The 23625-nt window shown below is 46.3% G+C and overlaps 1 protein-coding gene across 3 annotated transcripts; it reads right to left on the reverse strand.

Annotated features, from left to right (window-relative positions):
- Positions 1-155: 155 nt before the first annotated feature.
- Positions 156-22700, reverse strand: PIP5KL1 (phosphatidylinositol-4-phosphate 5-kinase like 1). Of its 3 annotated transcripts, XM_066580645.1 has the most exons (11): positions 22596-22700; positions 22068-22161; positions 17593-17766; positions 15949-16002; positions 14214-14368; positions 11738-11862; positions 7384-7418; positions 6215-6270; positions 6018-6130; positions 3267-3429; positions 156-796 (listed from the first exon to the last, which is right to left on the reverse strand). In XM_066580645.1, exons 2-11 carry the CDS (start codon positions 22113-22115, stop codon positions 364-366), a joined length of 1356 nt encoding a protein of 451 aa, XP_066436742.1. In that variant the 5' UTR covers positions 22116-22161; positions 22596-22700; the 3' UTR covers positions 156-363. The 3 variants fall into 3 exon arrangements, with proteins under 3 accessions (XP_066436742.1, XP_066436743.1, XP_066436741.1); XM_066580646.1 differs by lacking the exons at positions 22068-22161; positions 22596-22700 and adding an exon at positions 20352-20765 and having other exon boundaries at positions 15949-15999; XM_066580644.1 differs by lacking the exons at positions 22068-22161; positions 22596-22700 and adding an exon at positions 20352-20763.
- Positions 22701-23625: the final 925 nt, after the last annotated feature.

Consider the following 23625-nt stretch of genomic DNA (forward strand, 5'->3'; position numbering starts at 1 on the left):
ACATCATAGTTTGGCCCTTGCCAAGATCGCTGAGATCCTTAGACTTGCCCATTTATTATGTTTCAAACACCTCAACTTCCAGAACTGACTGAGCACTTGCAGCCTAATATACACCCCCACCCCTCGCCATGCGCCATTTTCACAAGACAACCAGCGTTACTTAGTGGTTTTAATGTCATGGCTGATCGATGTAAGTCGCCGTGCACTTTTTTCTTACCATTATCAGATTCTCAGTAACAGTCGGTCCTATCGTTAATATTTATAAAATAAGGCATTCATAATGAAGCGGCGTCTGGAAGGCCAATAATGTCTAAATATTGTCCCAGTAAATGGAGTCAGGCCGGCGCTGGAGTACAGGGCGGGTTACACGGTGTGCGTGTCCACCCAATTATACAACCTCTGTGCGTAGCGAGAGGGGCTGACAGTGGAGAACTCTTGGCCGTGGTAACGCATACTCTTCCACAAGTGTTCTAGTTTTTTCTTCAGCCCGTAGACAGTGAATATGTCAATGATTCCAATAAAGTATCTCAGCTCTGGCCCGTCCATCACATGCAGGGGGTTCTTGTAATTAGGAAGCAGCCGGCGGTTCTGAGCCATAACCTCAGAGATATCGGACACGGCGCTGACCTGCTGCCCAATTTTTTTCATGGGTGGGCGTCTAGCAGAAGTCGTGTCCGGGGTGTCACTGAATTCAGTCCCCTCTTCCTCTTTATCGGTGGTTTCACCTTCCTCCTCTACAACGCCGGGGACAGACATACACTGGGATGTAGTGGGACTACCCGGCCCATTTACAGACCTAGAAGGCAAGGAAGAATTAGTTTACCAGTCTGTTCATCACATAGAATTTGGGGTCATGCAGATTTAGAAAAAAAGGTCACTCTGCACCCCCCCCCCCCCCCCCCAATAAAAAAATTTTAAAAAAACAGCACTACAGTTCTCTATGGGTTGTGTCTGGTATTGCAGATCAGCGCTATTCACTTGTGTGAAGAAATACCAAGGCCTCTTGACACCCAATGATTATGAGAATGAGGGTCACTGAGTTCTCTGTTTGATTCGAGTGATGGTCAGACATGCATGCTGGCGCCCCATTCAGTTCTATGGGTCTGACTGAGATAGTCACTATACTCCGCTTCTCCTCGGCAGACCTATGAGTTGAATCGACCGTTTCTCAATTCAAACAGCGAAATCGGGGACCACTGTTCTCATCATCAGTGGGGGTTCTTAATGGTCAGACCTCCACTGATCAGACACTATGGATAGGTGATAAGTATACATTTTGGGCAACTCCCTTTAAAGGGTTTCTCTAGTTTAGAAATAACAGTTTCAAATACCCTACAAGGGAATTCTTAGCTAATACAACGCAGTCCACTGATTAAGACCCTTATCCATTAACTCAGAGCAGCTACAAGGAGCACCCCTCACTCTGTAGGACAAAATACATCCAGGCATCACAGCCTGTCTATTTCTTTGGTAACTGTGTAATACTTCATTGCTCCTGTGGGGGAGCTGCAGGGGATCTGAACACATGTTGCTGTTCCTTCCAGATTACAGCTGAGCGCTGGGGTTCTCAGCAACGGGCAATCCGTGTTCAGTTGAGTATGGGTGGAGGATGGAAAAAAAAGGAGTTTCTCTAGTTTAGAAATCACATTTTCAAATACCCTACAAGGGAATTCTTAGTTAATACAACGCGGTCCATTGATTAAGACCCTCATCCATTAGCTCAGAGCTTAGGACCCTCATCCATTAGCTCAGAGCAGCTACGAGGAGCAACCCTCATTCAATATATCCAGGCATCACATAGACAGCCTATTTCGTAGCTAACTGTGTAATACTTCATTGCTCCTGTGGGGACGCTGCAGGGGACCTGAACACTTGTTGCTGTTTCTCCTAGATTACAGCTGAGTGCTGGGGTTCTCAGCAATGGACAATCCGTATTCAGTTGAGTAGGGGTGGAGGGTTCTAAAGAAAATTAATTATCTTAAGTGTTCAAGCTGTTTAACCCCGTGGCGCCATCAGACCTATATGAATGTTGGATAGGAGCAAGGCTTGTATGGAGTGAGCTCAGGAGCCAGGCCCGCAGCACAAATGGCGGGTCCAGCAGCAATAGCTGTGATCAGGGATAACTCCGACTGCAGCTATTAATAATTTAAATGCCATTTAAATGTTCCGAATGGCAGCGTATCATGGCAGCCAGGGGTCTTTGGAAGGTCTTCAAGACTGCTGTCTATATTTATTTTTCCATTGACATAGTTGTGCGAGGGCTTATGTTTAGCGGGACATCATGTAGTTTCCATTGGTACTATTTTGAAATGCATATGACTTTTTAATTGCTTTTTATTCTTGGAGACAGGGTGACCAAAGCAGTGCATTTCTGGCGCTTTTTTTTTTTTTTTGAAGTTCACCATGCGTGGAAAATAATGCGTTATTTTGATAGATTGGACTTTTACGGATGCAACGATACCAAATATGTATTTTAAAAAATTCTTTATTTTGTCATTTTCCGTATAAAACTGCGGTTCAACAATGACATAATGCAAAGGTGATACCAAATATGTATTTTTGTTTTATTTGTATTCTTTTATTATAAATATGGCAAAAGGTTTTTTTTAAACTTTGTATTCCTTTTTTAAAAAAATAATTAGTAAAACTTTATTGTTCTTATTTATACTTTTTTTTTTTTTAGTCCCCAGAGGGGACAACAACTTGCGATGGCTTGATCACTCCTGCAGAATGATGTAATGCAATAGTCTTACATCATACTGCAATCGGGCAGGCAGTCTATCAAGCCACCCCATATGCATGGCTTGATAGGCATTCTGCCATGACAGCCCTGGGGCCTTTCAGAAGGCCCCCAGCTGCCATGACACCCGCACTGCTTCCTGCGATCTCATGTTTGGGGCATTTGAAGATAAACTTCTCCAATGAGCCACACGGCTTATAGGAGCTGTTGACGCCGTGTGTCAGCTGTAAGAAACAGCCGGCAGCTGCCATGTATGGAGGGACATCGCCGTGTGATCCCCCTTCATACATACCCTGATGCTGAAGGTTGTCAAAAGACGTAGGGGTTAAAAGGTATCATGTCTACAAGATTACTTGGTTTCTCTTGCTGGGAACAATCACATAATGCAAACAGAACCAGCTTAGGACTCGAGCAGAAGCGCAACAAGATGCAACTTCTATGAGGTTTTTGTGGCATGATGTTTTTTACTCCCTGCCGCCATACGGAACGCCCGTGTAGAGAGCCCCGTAATATGAGGTCTTCTCACCTCTTAGTGCGGACAATTAGGCTGGCTAATGACCAGCCCTGGCTTTTCTCATCTTGATGTAGAGGCTGAAATCCAAGGAGAAGACTGTAATCCAGAACATTGAGGTCCTGTAAGAATCGGGTGTCCAGCTCAGTCTGGCGGAGCAGCCAGGAACGTTGTTGGCCTGCAGGAGAGGCGAAGAGTTATTATAGCGTTATATTATAGGGTAGAACTAGAAACACACAGATGTATCAAAAATGTTGCAAAGAAGAAGTGAAGCAGTTGCCTACAGAAACCTATCGATCGCAGCTTTCACTTTCCAGAGGGCTTCTGACAAATGCAAAAGTGAAATCACTCTACTTTGCACTAGGTTTAATAAATCTCCAACATCGTACTTGTGCTTACAATGTCCCCCAGCGTTCGCTTGCTTGGAACTCCGTGGCCTCCTTCCTCTTGCATATTGTGCTTCAATAATAGCCACGCAATAGCTGATGTTACTTGTGATTGACAATTGGTGGTGAAGACCACCCACTTGACAGAGGGATAGCTTGGGCTCTGAAAATATAGGTTTGGTATCGCCGTATCCGTAATGACCCATGCAATAAATTGAACATGCCTTTTATTAAGCAAGGAAAACGCTATAAAAAACGGAGCTAAAATACTTTTTTCTGTTCATCCTGCCTCCCACAAAATGTGATGAAAGTGATTTTAAAAAGTCATATCTACCCTAAAATGGGACCAAGAAACATTACAGCTTGTCATGAGGCGAACAAGTGGGAAAAGTAAAAAAGTTATAACTTTTGAAAAGTTCGGATGAAAATTCAGAAAAACTCTTGTGCGCCTAAAGGGGTTTATGAGATACAACTATTTTTTTTTTTAATTATCAAGCCCCCTTGGCCAGAAAAAAATGTAAAATAAAACGCTCATACTCCCCCACCCCCCGTTGGCACCTCCGAGTCTCTCACTCTGACGTATTGTTTACAGGCTGCAGCAGCCAATCACAGGGCTCAGCACTCGATCAATTGTTCATTTTGCCTGTCAAAAAAATACAATAAGGCCGCCTGCAGACAGACGGGTCGGATGCCGCTGCAAGAATTCTCGCAGCGGGACTCGACCCAAGCCCCTGCAGGGACCAGTGCGGCGCTCACCTCTCCCGCGGCTCCAGCTCTCTGCGAGCTCCGCACAGAAATAGGACATGCAGCCAGGGGTGTAACTATAGAGGATGCAGGGGATGCGGTTGCACCCGGGCCCAGGAGTCTTAGGGGGGCCCATAAGGCCTCTCTTCTCCATATAGGGAGCCCAGTACTATGAATAAAGCATTATAGTTGGGGGCCCTGTTACAAGTTTTGCATTGGGGCCCGGGAGCTTCAAGTTACGCCTCTGTATGCAGCGATTTGTTTTCTGTGTGTATTTTCATACAGACAAATCGCGGCCATCTGCATAGAATTGCGTTTTGCAATGCAGGCGGGCATGGGCGGAAATTCTGCGGGAAATCCTGCCGCAGAATTTCCGCCTGTGTGCAGGGAGCCTAAAAGTGATTAAAAAAAGCTGTATGTACCAAAACATGGTACCAATAAAAACAGCAGCTCGTCACACAAAAAGCAAGCGCTCACAGAGCTCCGTCTATGGAAAAATAAAAGATCTATGGGATTTTGAATGCAGCGATGCAAAAAAAAGACAATTTCCACAAAAAGGGTTTTCATTGTGCAAAAGGGTAAAAACCTATAAAAAAGAATATGGTATAAAATTTTGGTATTGTCATAATCGTACCAGCCTGCAGAAAAAATGTATAATGTCATTTATGCTGCATGATTAAAGGCTGCCAGACGCGGGTGTAATACGCTCAGAATACTATGACGTATATGCGCTATGCAGGGTGCGGCCAAATGCAATAATACCTGTAGCGACGCTTTTTACTATACTTTATTGGGCTGCCAGGCCCGCTCACATTAGCGCGGTCCCGACAGCGCCATGTTTAAGTAGGCAGGCCAGCCAACTAGTTATGCGGGCCAGCCTACTTAGTCCCAGGAGTTTTCGATTTTTCCATTCAAAATTGCGCATTTCAGTGCACCATTTCCTGCAGATGCTGGTCTTTGGTTCGCAACTGCACACCAAAATAGAGCAAGTTGCATTTTTTTCTGCACACTTCAAATTTTGCCAGGAAAAAAAAAACAGTGCGAAGGAACCCATTTAAATCAATGGGATTTAATCCGCAAATGTGCTCGTGTGCGGAAGCGCTAATCCGGTAAATAAAAATGGCCGAATGTTTTCTCTCTGCTCTTTAAAATAAACTACTATAAGTATTACAATACATTGAACCTAAAAATGGTACCAAGAAAACCTACAGTTTGCCACAGAAAAAACAAGTCCTCATACGGGCATGTCGACAGAGGAATAAAAAAGTTATGGCTTTTGAAAATTAACCCTTTGCAATCCAATTTTGGATTCAGGGTTTCCTAGGGGGTTTTCTCTTTCTGCCATTATACAACAGCACCATCTGCTGGCTAGAGCCAGTACTGCAGTATGGGGCATGCTGGAGAGGCCTCCGACAACAGAGCGGCCAGTAATATATAGTAAGAATACCCTGCTGGACGTATTCCGACATTGGAGCTATACAGCCTTCAATCAGAATGTCTTTAGATGTCAGACAGTGGATTGGAAAGGGTTAAAGATGAAAATCTCCCCAAAAATCGTTGCTTCCTTAGGGCCAAAATAGGCCCCGTCGCTAAGGGGTTAAGAACATTGAAGTGATTACTGCATTTGACAACGTACTCAAACAAATAACATTTCCTTCAAAGTTCAGATCCTTGAAGACCTGCAGGACTCTGCTCCCCTCGGGTTCCGGCTCGGTCCATCGGCTCACATGGCAGCCTTTAATATCGTAGCTGAAACACGAGAACAACACTTATTACCCCAAACGGGAACATCCACAGACACTGAGAGCTGAAAGGGTACAACGCCATCCTCACCGGCCGGTGATCCTCTCATCCGGGAAAAAGACGCTCTGCATGATGATGAAGTATTTCTGTAGTGGAAGAGAATAAACAAGGATTAACCCCTTAAGGACCTCCACCTTTTTTTTTAATTCTATTTCTCCCCGCTTTCAAAAAAATCATAAAAGCTGTCTGAGGGCTTGTTTTTTTTGTGGGACGACTTGTATTTTTCAATTATTACAAATAAAGGAAAGGTTTTTTTGGTTGAACCTTTATTTTTTATAATAAAAATGTTTATTTTCCAGCTATTTTCACTTTTTTTTTTTTTTACATGCGATTGTTTGATCGCTTATACCATATACTGCAATACTTCAGTATTACAATATATGGTATTCCTGTCAGCATTCTTTTAGGACTGGCTACAGAGCTGTCCTAATAGGCAGAAAAAAATATGTTAACCCTGGGGGTCTTCAGAAGGTCCTGGGCGGTCATGACAACCAAACAGTACCTCGTGATCTCATCGCGATTGGGTCATTCGGGACCCCCAAACACCGATCAGGTGCATTTAAAGGATGAACAGCCGCCATCGGCGTCAGTGCTGATCATGGCTGTTGCCTGCGAGTGTCAGTTGTTAAAGACAGCTGGTACCCGCCATGTATGGAGCGGAATTGGCTCCCGATCCCACTTCATAGAAATCCAGATGCTGGACCCCCAAAAGTGTCAAGGGGTCAATGATACAAAGTGCCAAGTAGAGGTTGGCTGAGTATTAGCCACTTGCTTACATCACATTATGGGGCTGTGATCAGAGCACAAACCAGAGAAGTCTTCTGACTTATGGATCGACCATGGAGACCTGATATATGCCACTTTACAATATACAGCGACATACATCAATCAGAGGCAAAATAAATGGCTGTGCTTTCATATGCAGTAAAAAAAAAATGGATACCTGCCCGGTGGAGGGTCAACTTTTAGGCATTTGTCAGGCCTATAGATGTCATTCGTGTCATTGTGTAGTCCTGCCTATCTTGTCTGCTGCAGTACAGATATACTAGAACTACTCACACTGGATGCAATTAGATGAGAGCAGGAATAGACACGGGGGGTCTCTGGATGGGAAAGTTCTCAACCACTGACAGCAATGAAGGATGTTGAAATCAATGAAAAACATATAGTTTATATTGACAGAGAACTAGTTTTCTTACCTTTTTCTCCTGAGCTCTGGTGATACTGTGCGCACCTAGAAAAAGAGTGACGTGTGGTAAAATAATTCAAGCATCAGTGGTTGTTGTTTGCTATAACCACAGTACAATGAAGAAATGAGCCATCTTTGGTGGAATCTCCTTAGGCTCTACTACTACTTCTAGCCAAATCAGAGACCTGCTATATAAAATTGAACAGCAGAGGGAGCCAGTCTAGAAAGCTGAGCAAGCAAAGACACAAATCATGCAGGCAAGTCTGTGCAAACAGCCAGGGCCGTATTTAGACTTCACGCTGCTCTAGGTGCTCACACCCCTATTAGTAAAGCAAGCTAAGGGCATGGTTACTGCATAAACCACATAGGGGCGAAACCTCGCTGCAGGGGTAAATAATAATAATCTTTATTTATATAGCACCATCATATTCAACAAGAGGGGGGGGGGGGGGGGGGGCAGAAACAAAACCACAGTTACATGTAGTAATCAGTTGATTGAGACAGTAGGGGTGAAGGTCCTGCTCCAACGAGCTTACTTACTATAATAATATTTATTTGTAGGACAGGGAGCATGTTATCAGGGGGAGTACAGAGGGGTTTGCTTAGGAAATATGGTATACCTGCCTGAACAGGTGTGCTCTAAAAACGCACCTCAAGTTTTGTGTGTCAGGGACTGCCCGGATAGTTTTGGGTAGTGCGTTCCAGAGGACTGATGCTGCTCTGGAGAAGTCTTGGAGGCGGGGGAGAGAGGTTCAGGGTAAAGGGGCACTTAATCTGATTTTGTGAGCGGAGGGTGCAGACTGGGTGGTGGATTGAGATGAGGGAAGCAATGTAGGGCGGCGGTGCTGTGGAGGGCTTTGTGGATGATTGTGGGGAGTTTAAATTGAATTCTGTGTTTGACGGGCAGCCAGTGCAGTGACTGGCACAGACAATGGCTAACACTGTTCTTTTAGTGGCAAAATCTTCTGTCCATTGGGCATTGCAGGTGGGATTTTGGCCGTAGATGGTTTATGTAGCGTGAGACCATACAATAAAAATGACCATACATTTTATATAACTGTCAGCCAAACAACTGTTAGGATGGCAGATACATATTCCTCCAAACATCCATATACACAATCGCTCAGCCAGGAGTATATGGGCATTTATCGCTGTCAGGAAATATACTCTTTGCCAAAAAAAATCCGGCCCCTGGAAGGAGTTGTCATTTTTCTTTAAAACCCGGCATGCAGTTCCATCTCAGGCAGATATGCAAATTATTAGAGTTGGGGTGTAATAAGATGGTCGGTCTTGCCACTTGATGCCCTAAAAGTGGTTCCGCCCCTTGGCCTATAAAAGGCTCTCGGAGGCTCCTTGTGTGTAGTGGCCTCTTCTTCCGCTTGTGTAGAGCTTGTTGACCACTGACGCCTCTACGGCGCAGAGAAGAGATTTCACCCCGTTACCAGAGTCTGAGAGGGGCGCATTATTGGGATGTGAGAAGCTGGATGGTCGTATCGATGAATTGTCCCCCACCGGGCCGTTCTGACCAGACTGTTAGGGGGTGTTGGGACCAGTGGATGTGTGAGGGCACACAAGGTGACCGGGCTCAGGACGTCCTCAACAAACCACCAGTTGAGAGGGTCGTCTGATCGTCCGACAAGCACAAGCAGCTCCAGCTGTTCCATTGTCCACCATCCAGAGAAGGTGGCGCCATCATTACATCCCCTGTGTCTGTTGGAACAATTTCCAGGCACTTGGCTGAAAGATGCTTGGTCTCACGGCGCCCATTACGTGTTCTGCCTTTGACATCCACTATCGCCTCTGTTTGTAGTGGTGCCGTGAAGAACAAAACTGGACGCTACTGAGTAGAACCGGGTTGTCTTCAGCCACAAATCCAGGTTCAGTTTAGGCACTGATGACGGCCGTGTTCATGTCTGGAGACCTTGGGGTGAGCATCTCAACCCTGCCTTTGCTGTGGAGTGGCACACTGCCCCCTGCTGGTGCGCTGGTCTCGGGCCATTGCATATGACAGTCTGTCCCCCCTAGTAGTGGTACGAGGGACAATGACAGCTCAGCGATATGTTCAGGACATCCTGTAGCCACATGTGTTCCTCTCATGGCGGCTTCCAGCAGGATAATGCTCGGCCGCACACACAAGGGGGTCACAGGAGCCCCCACAACATTGTCACACTTCCATGGTAGCCCACTTGCCAGATTCATTACTCATAGAACATGTATGGGACCATCTGGGACACCAATTTCGACAGCCTACAAGTTTGCATGATCTAGAGGCTCAGTTACACAAATGTGGGGTGATATGCTGCAGAATATCATACAGAATCTGTGGCTGCTAAACTCCCTCCCTCTGCCCCCCCCCCTTCCGCGTGCAGGCTCACCTCTCGTTCCTCTCTGCTCGTTCTGTGCAAAGGCAGAGGGCGGAGCTAAGTGCCGGTCCACCCTGCCTCCTCACATTGAGGGCTATGGACAAGGGGCAGGATGTGGGTGGACCTAAGTGCCCGCCCTCTCCTTGCCGCTTGTCCATAGCCATCAATGGGAGGAGGCGGGGCGGATCGGCACTTAACTCCGGCCCCTTTCCCGCCACCTCCCATTACACAAAACGAGCGGGGAGGAACGAGAGGTGAGCCTGCAATAGGGAGGGGAAATGGGCGATGGCCTGGTGAGCTTGGCGCATTTGCGCTGGCCTCACCAGGCCATCTAAACAGGTGCATAAATGTTTGATTTGTGTGCCCGTTCACCAGATTTTCCTCTTCCAACGTAGCGTATATTGGCCGGCCGTCAAAAAAGGTGGCCGATATGCGCTCGTGGGAATAAGGCGGGGTTCATATTCTACGGCCGCTAAGTAACTGAAATGCATATTTTTGTGGGTTAGTATAATTACAGCGATACCAAATGTATACAGTATGTTTTAGTACTTTTAAAAACTAAAAAAACTGTTGTTTTTTTTCTAAAAATTGCTTGCTGTCGCCATATTCCAAGACTTTTCATCAACCTGGCTGTGTGAGGGTTCTTGTTTTAAAAGGCAAACTGTAGTTTTTATTTATACCTTTTTGGGCTACATACATCTTTTTGAGCCAGGGTAAAAAAAGCAACCTGCAGTTTTAGCATTCTGTAGGGGTAAATATTGTAATATTTTAAAGGGGTTGTCCCGCGCCGAAACGGGTTTTTTTTTTTTTCAACCCCCCCCCCGTTCGGCGCGAGACAACCCCGATGCAGGGAGGTAAAGAAAGCTCACCGGAGCGCTTACCTGAATCCCCGCGCTCCGGTGACTTCTCTACTCACCGCTGAAGATGGCCTCTTCCTCCGTGGACCGCAGCTCTTCTGTGCGGTCCACTGCCGATTCCAGCCTCCTGATTGGCTGGAATCGGCACGTGACGGGGCGGAGCTACACGGAGCTACACGGAGCCCCATAGAAGACTGCAGAAGACCCGGACTGCGCAAGCGCGGCTAATTTGGCCATCGGAGGGCGAAAATTAGTCGGCACCATGGAGACGAGGACGCCAGCAACGGAACAGGTAAGTATAAAACTTTTTATAACTTCTGCATGGCTCATAATTAATGCACAATGTACATTACAAAGTGCATTATTATGGCCATGCAGAAGTGTACAGACCCACTTGCTGCCTCGGGACAACCCCTTTAAGTTATTCCTCTGGTAACCTATAAGCTGAAGTTAGCTCTGATTGCAACAGTTAACTATTCAAAGGTGTCTAAACAGTCAGCTGGAAGGAAAGGAGGGGGGCGCTCTCTCTGGCACCCCATTGTCTCCACCCCATGACGTGATCATACATTGCCAGTAAGCTAATTGGCAGCCTGTAGACTAGTGAAGGCTCCAGGGGTGCCAAGCATGGATAACAAGTCCTGCCTGCAACATTAAAAATCACTATATACTGCAGTACTGAAGTATTGCAGTATATAGTACATGCGATCAAATGATTACAAGTTCCGGTCCCCTGTGGGGCCTAAATTAATTAAAATGTACAAAAAAGTTGAATATAACTTTTTTAGTAGTCAAGAAAAAAAAAAGCTATTAAAAAAATCTAAACAGGCAAAAAAGTGCATAGTTGGTATCACCATGTTTCTATTAAAGCTTGTGGACTGATGCAAGATCTCTAACATGGTCATCTATAATACTGCTGTCGTCTTATATGGCAGAGGGGTCTTCGGGCCCCATCAGCTATCAAGACCCAAGAGCGACTGCTACCCCCGCACCATCTATAGTTACATCCCTGATATAACTTTGTAAGGTGGAAAAAACGTCATGCTGTACTTTTTTTTGCAATAGAAGTCAATGACCTGTTGGAAAATAAGGTCAGTAGACGAACAACCTTAACCCGGTCATAAAGCTAATAATCGGTACTACTCACCCAATATCTTCACCAGCAGGGAGTGCGGATAGGACTGGAAGTGCTGGATGTACTTGCGCAGGATCTGCAGAAGGAAGTGCACCTCTCTCTTACTCTGCGTCTTCAGGAACAGCCGTTTGTCATTCCTGAAAAGCAAACCATTTAAATGCTACATATGATATTCATAGCCATAGGGCTCATTCAGACGACCGTATATCGGCCGTGTTTTCACAACCGCCCCGTCACGCCTCTACCATTGCAAATAGTGGCGAGTGGCGGAGAGGGGGCGGGAGCTCAGTTCCTGCTCCCAACTCTTCCAGCCTCCCTCCCCTGCAGAGAGGGACACCATATATCGGCCGGGCGTAAAAAAACGGACGATATACGGTCGTCTGAAGCCGCCCTTAGGCCCATTGATTTTAATGTGTTTGCTCACATTTCTGTATTTTGGACACGCATTTCGATAATGCAAGAAAAAAATATATAACATGCTCTCTTTTTCTTCATATTTGCGCACCAAAGGTCCTCACATTAGTGAATTGGGGTGCGCACAATATGCCAGGAGATGTGTCAAATGACCATGGCTTGCGGGCACAAAAAGTACAGTAAAATACATTTTTGCACACATTATTCATTTCACAAAAAATGCAACAATCAGGTGCGTGCAAATACATTCTCACCCGTGTGTAGCTGGCCCTAGGGAGGCTTTACATGGGACAACGATTGTCCAAACAGTCACAGAGCGAATGCAAGCAATAGTTCCATGTAAACACGGCCAACAACTGTGCGACAAGTGAGAATTCGCTCACTAGTCGCTTCATTTCACCTCACCTAAAAGTAGTCGCTGGTTGATTAATTACCATCTGGTGTAATCAGGTGATCGCTGTCTTTCAACGACTAGCAACAACTTTGCAGGAAGTTGTGCACTTGTTCGGTATGCGCCTCTGACCGAATGCTGATTGGCTCCTGCTTTTTTTGAACATTTTGCCTTTCCACTTAAAGGGGTTGTCCAGTTACAATTTAACTTTTTTAATTTAGAGCCAAATCGGTTATAAAAATAAAATAAAGGGTATTTACTTGTCCTCGGTGATCCCGATGATTCTCCCAGGCTCTGTCTGCCAATCAGAGGCTGCAGCGTCACCGTTCTGAACTCCGCACATCATGCACCTGGGGTGTGAACGCTGATACCAGGAGAACAAGTGGTAACGCAACAGCCTCTAATTGGCAGGCAGTGGTCACCTGACCTTCGCTGTCAACAGAGACTGGGAGAATCATGGGGCTGCATAGCTGGATTGCCGGGGCTGAGAAAGGTAAGGGTCCTTTGTTTTATTGTTTTAACCCATTTGGCTTCAACCCTTTGCAATTCAATTTTAGATTCAGGGTTTCCTAGGGGGTTTTCTCTTTCTGCCATTATACAATGGCGCCATCTGCTGGCTAGAGCCAGTACTGCGGTATGGGGCATACTGGAGAGGCCCCGAAAACAGAGCGGCCAGTAATATACAGTAAGAATACCCTGCCGGACGTCATTCGACAGCGGAGCTGTCAGAAGATGTCAGACAGTGAAAGGGTTACTATCAAAAAGTTAAATTCTAACCGGACAACCCCTTGAACGCTAGTTTGTTCCTACAAAGACAGAAATACGTGCGAATGATCCTCGAATGACCAGTCCATGCTTCTGGCTGGTTTTGGTCTTCGAATATACACTCACTGCAGCACCGACTGTTCAGTTGAAGCGGCGAGGGGCCGCAGCAGCGAGTGTTCACTTGAAGACCTCTCGCATGTATTTATATGCGTTAAGTGGACTCAGCAGCCAATGAGCAAGCGTTGGGGAGGGTTCGAAATTTCAAATATACACCCACCCAAGAACCTCACGCCCCCACACAATGATATTTGGACTTGTGTAATGCCACTCTGAGTGCGTGGTTAAACATTCTTTATGTAGGCGTACCATGCGGGTGGCATTTCTGCCATCATATAGGATGGTGATCACCAATCTACGGCACAACAACTGTTGCACGACTACAAGTCCCAGCATATCCTGGCAGCATTTGGCATGCTGGATGTTGTAATTTTGCAACGACTGAAGATTCGCAGGTTGGAGGCCAATGACATATGACCTAACGTTACAGTAGTCACTACCGATTGGAGTCGAGAATTGAGTCATGTCTGAGGAAGGAAAGTTGACCTCTGTATGTTAACCCTTTCCAATCCAATTTGTATCCTGGTTTTTCTAGGGAGCTTACTCTTTTTCTGCCATTATATAACGGCGCTATCTGCTGGCTAAAGCCAGTACTGCATGAGGTGACACGTTAGATAGGCTCCGACAGCAGAGAGGCTGGCAATATACAGTAAGAGAACCCCGACGGACGTCTTCCAACATCGGAGCTGTACAGCCTTAAATCATAATGTCTTTAGACGTCAGGCAGTGGATTGGAAAGGGTTAAAGGGATTGTCTACTTTGGACAGTCAGCATAGCGGAGCTTTATAACTTTATACTCACGTCAGGAAAAAGTCTGCTTTGCTCTTTGAGTTGCTAATGAATTGTAAGTAGAGGCCACAGGAAGCGAGAGATCTCTGGTAGCTTTCCTCCGATAAACCCAGAGACTGGCGGAAATACTTGAACACCGGCCCTGCATAGGTTCTCATGACATAGCCCTGTGAGAGAGAGAACGCCATGACCATACCCATCAGCTTACAACATCATGCTAAAGGGGTTGATCGCTTCGGAAAATGAGTTTTTGTTACAACAGTCAAGCATTGATAAGTTGATCACAGAGTGTCCGGCCGCCAGAACCACCAGGAATCAACTTTAATCCATTGCAGAACAGGGCAGGAGGCGTTGACTTCCCCTACAGCGCCACCACTGGCGAAGTCGATCAGTACACAGTTCCCATTGGAATCAATGGGGTGTCTGTATTACGCAGGAATGAGTCAGGTCCTCCAAAGTTGGAGACGCTCTTTGTAGCAGCTAAGAGATGAGGATTCTGCATTATGAAAAGCATAATATGGTATTTGACATCAAATTTTCGAATCAAACAACCCCTAAGGAGGAGCTGTCACGTCCTCTCAATGGCCCCCATTACTTTCGGAACTCAACACTAGTCTACGATCATGTGGGTGCTCCCCACTGTCTTGTGACAATCGAACACTATGACAGCTATTGACATGACCGGCCTTGGCTACGTGTGACTTGTGCAGTTGCATGCAGCGCTATCCATCAGCTTGTATGGGAGAGGGGCACCACATGGATGTAGGTTGAGAGCAATTGCCCCCTTAAGTCCACCTGGCCAGGTGATCTTCCTCTGTGTAGCAGCATCTTGTGTAACTACATGAATCATCCCCTTCCTGGATCTATCTCTTAGGTCTACTACTGTATTTGTTATAAGCTTGGTTCTGGTGTTGTATTAATGTTATGAGCTTGGCTCTGTGGCTATATTTATAGAATGAGTTTGCTTTTGGTGCTGTATTTATGTACTGAGGTTGGTTTGTGCCGTTTTTATGTACTGAGCTTGGTTCTGGGGCTGTATTTATGTTATGAGCTTGGTTCTGGTGCTGTATATACATACCAAGGCTGATCTTGTGCTGCATTTATGTTGTATTTATATTCAGAGTTTGATTCTAGTGCTGTATTATGTACCAAAGTTGATTCTGGGGCTGTATTTATGTACCAAGGTTGGTTGGATCATACTGTACTTATGTACTGAGCTTGGTTCTGTATCTGTATTTGTTATGAGTTTGGTTTTAGTGCTGTATTTATGTACAGAGCTGGGTACAGTATGTATTCACAAAGCTTTTTTGGTGTTGCATTTATGTTAAGAGCTTGGTTCCGGTACAGTATTTATTCACAGAGATATTCAGTGTGGGTATGCTGCTATCTTGATGATTTTCGCACAAGCAGACTGCCCATGACTGCAATATGTATCATTTTTTCTTATGACTGGGGTAAGGGGGCACCAAAAAAAAAATTCTGCACAGGGTGCCATCCAACCTAATGCTAGCACTGCCTACTGCTGATGAACTATGACGACTGCCCACGTGACAGTGTTGATATCCAACAGTAACACTGCAGCCAAACAGAAAATGTGGCCAAAACCAGAGTAAAAACAGAAACGGCAATGGACTCCGAGGAGATGTGGCTGCCCCGGTGTGAAGTCTGTCCCCCTTGTAGAAGGACATAACGGGTTCTCTTTAAAGAACCATGGAGTAAAGACTAAACTTTTGGCGTAAAAACCTACCTCATGCCCCTGCGTAAGTTTGGCGCTGTAATCCTCCTCTGCCGGAATTGACTGCTGAAAAAGAAAAGACTTTCTAAGATAATGTGTGTAAACCACAGAAGTGCCACCATAATGTTTCACAAATAGCCAAAAATGGTAGGATGGAAATAAGTGCTGGATTATGACTTTCTGGATTAAATGGTGACGGATTAAAGGATTTTGGTATAAATGATTTACACAATTGATATGTTATTTATAATGTATAGTGACTAGAGCATACTCACTAAGGGCAATTGCTCGATCGAGCATTGCCCTTAGCGAGTACCTGCCAGCTCGGGAGCAAAGATTCGGCTGCCAGCGGCGGGCGGGGAGCGGCGGGGAAGAGCAGGGAGGAACGGAGGGGAGATCTCTCTGTCCCTCCCCCCCCCCCCCCCGCTCCCCGCTGCTCATGGCCGCAACTCACCTGCCACCCGCGCCGGCACCCGAACCTTTTCTTCCGAGCGGGGAAATACTCTCTAAGGACAATGCTTGATCGAGTAATTGTCCTTAGCGAGTATGCTCGCTCATCTCTAATAGTGACCACCAGTCCAACCAGAAGTGGGACAGAGCATTCCAGCCCTCAGGATTGTGTGTGTTATACTCTATGGAAGAAACGGAATAGTCTTACCTAATAATCAGTGGGGAGGGATCGGACATGGATAGTAAATAGAGATGAGCGAGTATACTAGCTAAAGGCAACTGCTCGAGCGAGCATTGCCTTTAGCGAGTACCTGCCCACTCGGGACCGAAGGTTTGGGCGCGGCGCGGGGGAGCGGTGAGTAGCGGCAGTCAGCAGGAGGGAGCGGGGGGGAGAGAGGGAGAAAGAGATCTCCCCTCCGTTCCGCCCCGCTCTCCCCTGCAGCTCCCTGCCCGCCGCCGGCACCCTAACCTTTGGTCTCGAGCGGGCAGGTACTCGCTGAAGGCAATGCTCGCTCGAGCAATTGCCTTTAGCGAGTATACTCGCTCATCTCTAATAGTGAATATCAGATCAGTAGGGGCCGACTCCCAGCACCCTTGCCCGTCAGCTGTTTGAAAAGACCGCGGCGCTCAAACAGGCGCTGCAGTCACTTCATTGGTCCGTGACGTGACATTCATCAGTTGAATCGCCTTTCTGCAGATCAGTCCTATTCAAGTAAATGGGACTAAGCTGCAACACCATGCACTGCCACTATACAATATATGGCGCTATGTTTGTTATATAATGAAGAGGTCACAAAGCTCAACTAAGCAGCGCTGCCCCTTCAAGCAACTGATCGGCAGGGTGCCAGGAGTTATCTTAGGATATCTGGGTCCTGGAAAATTCCTTAAGGACCAAGCACCATAAATTTACAGCGCTTGGTCCTGGGCTTTAATCCTGGCCGATCGCAAAAAATACAGCGTTCAGATTAAAGCTCCTACTCCTGCAATCATGCAGGAGCAGGTCCGGTCCTCGGCTGTCAGACACAGCAGAGGACCCGGAGGAGAAGGTAGAAGTGTTTATTAAATTAGCGTTATGTACTAAATAGAGCCGTAAAACCATCACATGGGTAAAATCTCCAGAAAGTGTCTCGTCCTTTAGGACCAAAACACCCTAGGCCTTATGGGGTCAGATGCCGAAGAACAGAGTGGAGATAGTGTTTGGCTCACCGTGGCCTCGCTGTGGATGGCATCCTGTACAGCATCTCTCAGCCCCTCCTTCAGATCACAGGTCAGTGGATAGAACTCATGATCCTTATCAATCTCAAAGAGACCAAGAAGTTTCCAACGTTGTCGGAGCTTCCAGAATAGCCGGCGCCTCCGTGAGCTTCCCCGAGACTCCCCCTAATAAAGAGAAATGGGCAGAAGGAAATTAGGTTGAAATTGAGATTTACAATACAGAGAGTAACGAGCATGAGAATGATCAGAGCACCATGTAAGTAGGGGGTGCGGGAGCGACTACATCAGAGGCAGAGAGGGTGACAGCACTGGCAGCACTAGTACGCTAGCACAAAGCAGACAATGGTCCCAGGAACAGTCCTGCACAGTCAGAGCATTTACAAGAGGGTGTGATCTGACCACGTGAGCCGTGCGGTCAGCCCTTTACTGATGCCCCTCTGATGGAACACATAGTTACACTCATCCCTCACTGCAAATTAGGTGGATTTCCAAAATGTGCAGTTTGTAAAAAAAAACAAAAAACAACAAGAACAATATAAATAACTCATCACAACTAATATAACAAGCAGTTTCTCCAACTTTATCCCAAAATATCACTTTTAGGCCCAATGTCCACGGGCGGATCTGATTTGTGGAATCCGAAAGATCGCCCATAGGGACACATAGGCACCCGCAACTGAATTAAGGAATGCGGATTTGTTTTGCGGACTTTTTGGTCCAGAAAACAAATTGCAGCATGCTCCATTTCAGTGCAGTCAATGGAAGCCGTCCGATCCGCGGCCCGTGCACGGCTATCACTGCGGACGGGCCGCGGTAAAGCAGAAGTTTAAAAAAAAATAAAAAATACTCCACTGCACATGTGCGGCGGCGTGAAGAAAACAGAAGACTCGGATAGGCACGCAGAAGACCCGGACGGATACGCAGTGTCCTCAGCCGCAGGCAGGGTCTGATCCACCCGTCAACATGAAGCCGTAGGGCTCCTTCACACTGGCGATAAAACGGTGCGTTTTTTTTTTTCACGCGATGCGAATGTGAGTGACATCGCTGAATGATGAAGCCATTTATTTTCAATGGTTTCCTTCCCATTTGTCATATTTCCACTCATGCGATGTGGAGTGAAAAAAAAAAATTGCGGCATGTCCTATCTCTCTGCGTTTCGCGATGTTTTATCTCCCATGCTATGGAGTCTCCTTTTTATCGCATCAGATTTGCGATTTCCGTGCGATGCATTTTTTAAATCGCAAGCGGCAGCGATGTTTTTGCAAGATAGGGCATGCCGCAATTTTTTTTTCACGCAACATCGTATGAGTGAAAACATTGCAAATGTGAAGGAAACCATTGAAAATGAGTGATTTCCTAATTTTGCGTTTTCACTCACTCTCGCATCGGGTGAAAATCGCGTTATTTTATCGCTTGTGTGAAACCGGCCTCAATGACTGCTGCAGTGTCAGAAAATTTCAGCCATCAGAAGGCCGCAAATAGGAATATACAGTACCCTGCGCAGATGTGCGCAACACCCTGATTATAGTCCTCTCCAAACCTTGTTCATGCGCAAATCCGCGGCGCTGCGTCAATCGTATTTGTGCGTATGCTCGCGTGAGGCCGTTCTCAGGCGAGATCTACACGCAAAAAAATATGCACACACAGTACGCAGTGACTAGTAAAACCATCGATTTCAATGAGTTTGTTCACGTAAGTGGACTCCTTCGCACGGGCGTATTTCCGCGGGCAATTATTTTGCGCGCAATGCACAACCATTAGAACCCATTGATTTAAATGGGTTTATTCTCACGGTTCCTTATTGCGCACGCATTACGCTTGAGCAAATAAAAAAAAAACGTAACACGCTCTATTTTTGTGCACATTAAAGGTCCCCAGAGAAGTCTGTGGGGGGGGGGGGGGTACAGGTGGGTATGCGCAAAAAACGGTGCATACCCGTGAACACCGGCAGATCGAGAGGCTTATTCCCCTTTTAAATCAGGGCAGAGGTGATTCCTCTGCCCGCGGTGCCTGCGCAAATTCTTCAGGGCTTCTTCACACGGGTGTATGCGCACCTTTGCTCGCCGTTACAGAGCGTGGTGGCGCATGAACAAGGTAATTGTTTTTTTTTTAATCTTTCAAACTCCGCGCTATTCTGTGCGAGTTTGTAAAAAAAACATTATGCAGCACGCTCTATTTTCCTGCGCAGTAAAAGAACACACCTCTGGCAATCATTAAGGGCCCCCTCACACGGGCATTATCGTGTTTCTGAGTGTTTTCGCGGAATGAAAGTTGCGCATTTGCGCACACAACTGTTTTACTGTACATTTCACGCATGTAAAAAAATACGCCCCGATCCTCCTAGCCATTGAAATGACCAAATTCTTTAATAAGTGCGCAAAAACGCAACACACAAACGTGTACAAATACGCCTACGCTCGTGTGAAGGGGCCCTTAAGGGCGTAATATGTGAATATGCAGGAAACCTGTGTATTTGCGGCGTATTTGCGCAGCACACACATGGTACTTTTTTTTGCATGCACTCAGTCTATTTTCGTATGAGCGAGCGAAATAAGCGTGCAAATGCGATTTTTGGTCATGGTAAATATGCAGCGTCTTTGTATGACCGAAACCCCGTGTGAACGAGCCCTAAATCACGGAGAAGTATAAAAAGTTTGCATACGTAAGCCTGGCAAGCAAGTCGGTGACCAATTACTGCCCGGTTTCTGATGCAGAAGGGGCACACTGGGCACGGAGGGATCGCTGCTTACCTTATTAATCATGGCGCTGCGGACTGAGTCACGGCTTCCTTCCCTCTCCATTCTTAGAAGTGTCAGAGTTTGCAGCCCCCACGTGTCCTCATCCTCGGGGTCTCCTTGCACCTGCTCCTTGTGATATCACTCATCCAGATAATTGCCAGTACAGTATTCCCTTCTACATACCACCGCCTGTCCTATCTTGTGCCCCCCAACCACCCTCTCCTGTATAAGTGGACAGCCCCCCCTGCCAGGCGGATTCAGGAAGGGGGGTCTGCACTCAGCATATCACCCTACAGCAGCGTATATAACCCCCTACATACAGGATCACCTGCTCCTGCAGCTCCGAAAGCATCAATGAGACCCTCCCCTACAGAGTAGAACTGTCTCTGCAGTACGGAGGCGATGACACAGACATTCCCTGTGAAGACAGCGAATAGCGCGCTGGAAAAGTCAGCACACTGATTATACGGCATCAGCTGACGGGGTAGAAAAAGGGAAGCCTGTTCTCTCCAGGCACAAGTGCCGGAGGCCGGGATTAGGGCCCGTTCACATGTGACATTTCACTTTTGATGCGGAAATGCACAAAAAATTAGATTTTTGCGTCGGAGTTCCGCATACGGATTTTTGCCATTGACAGAACAAATTCTGCATGCAGATCCGCACGAAAAAAAGACGGGGATTTTAAAGGCGGAATTCGCATGGAATTTTCCACCTTGAATTCCGGCCGTGTGAATGTAAAAGGCTGGCTTCATACGAGCGTACGTGCCTTTGTGCACATATGAGCGTAGCGTTTTTGCGGAATGAGACCTTTTTGGGTATTTTACCGTACTTTTAGCGCACATAAGACATATTCACTTGCGCGTAATAAATAAATATGCACTGATTGAACTCGCTAATTAGTCTTCATGCGTTCCAGATGGGTTCTTTTTTTAGGATGGGATTATGCAGTATTTCACGCATCTCCTTGAGTATTGTGTGCGGATTAGCGCACCTTCCATTCACTTCTATGGGGACCTTCGATGCGCAAATACGCCGAAAAAAATAACTAGAAAAGGGTAGCGGACGCACAAAGCTCGTGAGATTTTATTGCCCGTGCGATCGCCCCCTTTAGACAATCAGTTGGACTGTGAAAACCAATTTTCCATGTCACTATATATACGTTTATAAAATCCTAATATCTCGCAGTTTTCGTCCAAGCCTTATAATAGTTTATTTTCTCTGCAGTAGCTTCATGAACCATAGACGCAATAGATTAGAGATTTTCATTGACATCTATGAGAGAGTGATGTGGCATGCTATGTTACCTGTGCAGGGAGGGGGAGGAGGTGAGCTGTGCCCATAAGCTATTATGAATGGTGGACCCAGTGTTACTGTATATAGAAGAGTTTACCTTTCTTTGTAATCCTGTCTGTGCATTTGCGCATCCCCACTGACTTCTATACGCAGCAAAATGCGTGCATGTGAACAAACCCATTGAAGTTAACAGTTCCTATTCGCTGTGTAATATGCGCAAATACGTCCTAAAGGCTCCCAGAGAGTTAACACTTCTGATTGTCGCTGCAGATTGTACATTAAGATTTTTACTTCCCGTAAACTATAACCCGGGGGGGGGGGGGGGGGGCAAGCTGCAGCTGTAATGCAGTTATAATGCAGTAATAATTTCCTGTAGTTCCTGGATGGCGGCCAAATATACAGTAATATAGATGGACCGAGAGGTTCTGCACTTACGGACACTCTGCTTCCTGTCTGCGATCGGATCTTGTTAATTCTCTCCATTTGTAGTGCTGTTGGTGACGATGATCATTCTGGAAGCTCAAGAACTCTGTAGGTAAAAGACGTAGATATTGAGTGGTGGCGAAGGGACCTTTCACACAGCATCGCGGAATATTCTGCCCCAAAATTTGCACCGCTAACACGGGGAATCAAAAATATCGGAATTTCCGGCAGGATTCCGGAACCCTGCCGGAAATTCTGCATCAAAATCGGTAGTCAGCCATGCAGATTTTGGTGCGCCATATTCCGTCCCGTATCAAAGGTCCCCAAAGATCCAAAACAGGTAAGATAGAAGGAAGGATCTAGAAGAATGAAATCGGATGCATCAGTCTTGAGTCAGGTTGGCAGCAGTCTTCCTCGTTGATGAAGGTCATGGTTGGACCACCAGAATTCAGCTAATATGGTGCACCAGACACAAAGGTCGATCCAGCAAAAGTTGCATGAGTCAAATGTCAAAATCAGTGGAGCAGAAGAGAAAAGCACCTTGGAGAAGATCCCCATGAAGATGGTGTGAGGCGGCGAGGGTGGGGCTGCAGGTAAAGGAAGACCCAGGTGAAAAGAAGAAAGGAGCATGGAGTTTCCTGCCTGGGTGTCGTTGCCAAGTGACAGTTGAGCTTTGTTGTGGTTCCCCTGTGTGTGACAAGATGTGACGTCTCCCCGGCATCTATACAAGTCACCAGCAGGGTCTCGTACAGAAGACGAACTGTGCAAAGTCTTTCTAAATTGGTTTATACTGCCCAGTAGCTCAGTGGTTAAAACTGCCATTGTGCATTGAAGCTACATGATCTCCCAGGGTTCATGGTGATTTCATACACTGGGTTGACAAAAGTATTGGGATGCACACAGAAGGTGATGAAATTCAATTTTATTGGGCCACCTTGGGCCCCAATGACTGCAGTGACCCTTCTAGACATGCTTTCCACCAAATTCCGATAGATGTGGGGAGGGATAACCTGAATTACTTTAGAACTTCAGATAGTAATGCGAGGAATGATGGGCGTGCATGGAGACGGAGTTCTAGTTTATCGCAAAGATGCTCGATGGGATTGAGATCCAGACTTTGGGCTGGCCAATGAAGTTTGCAGATGTCCTACTCCACCAACCAAGCCTCAAAACCGCCTGCTCTATGACATGGTGATCGGTCATGTTGGTAGAGATACGGAGCTGCACCAAAGTATAACCACAGGGCAGGTAATGCCACATTGTATGGAATGTCTCTGTACCCACTATGGATTTGACTATAACCAATGGCCCTAGCCCTTCCCAGTAGAAACACCCCCACATTGCAACTGCTCACATAGCACTAGACTCCCTGGGCATTGCAGTCATATGACAATATGGGGGCAGGGAGCAAACTTTATAACTAGACCCTACTATTAAAGATATTGTCTAATAAAGACAGTAACAAGTTGCTCTATTTATGTCGGCCCACTGATTGATATGGGTCCAGTAACCTTGGACAGTGACAATGTGCAGATGGCTATAGACTGAATAACCCCTTAGAAACCCCCAT

This window comes from Eleutherodactylus coqui, chromosome 10, assembly GCF_035609145.1.
Source record: "Eleutherodactylus coqui strain aEleCoq1 chromosome 10, aEleCoq1.hap1, whole genome shotgun sequence".
Taxonomy (NCBI): domain Eukaryota; kingdom Metazoa; phylum Chordata; class Amphibia; order Anura; family Eleutherodactylidae; genus Eleutherodactylus; species Eleutherodactylus coqui.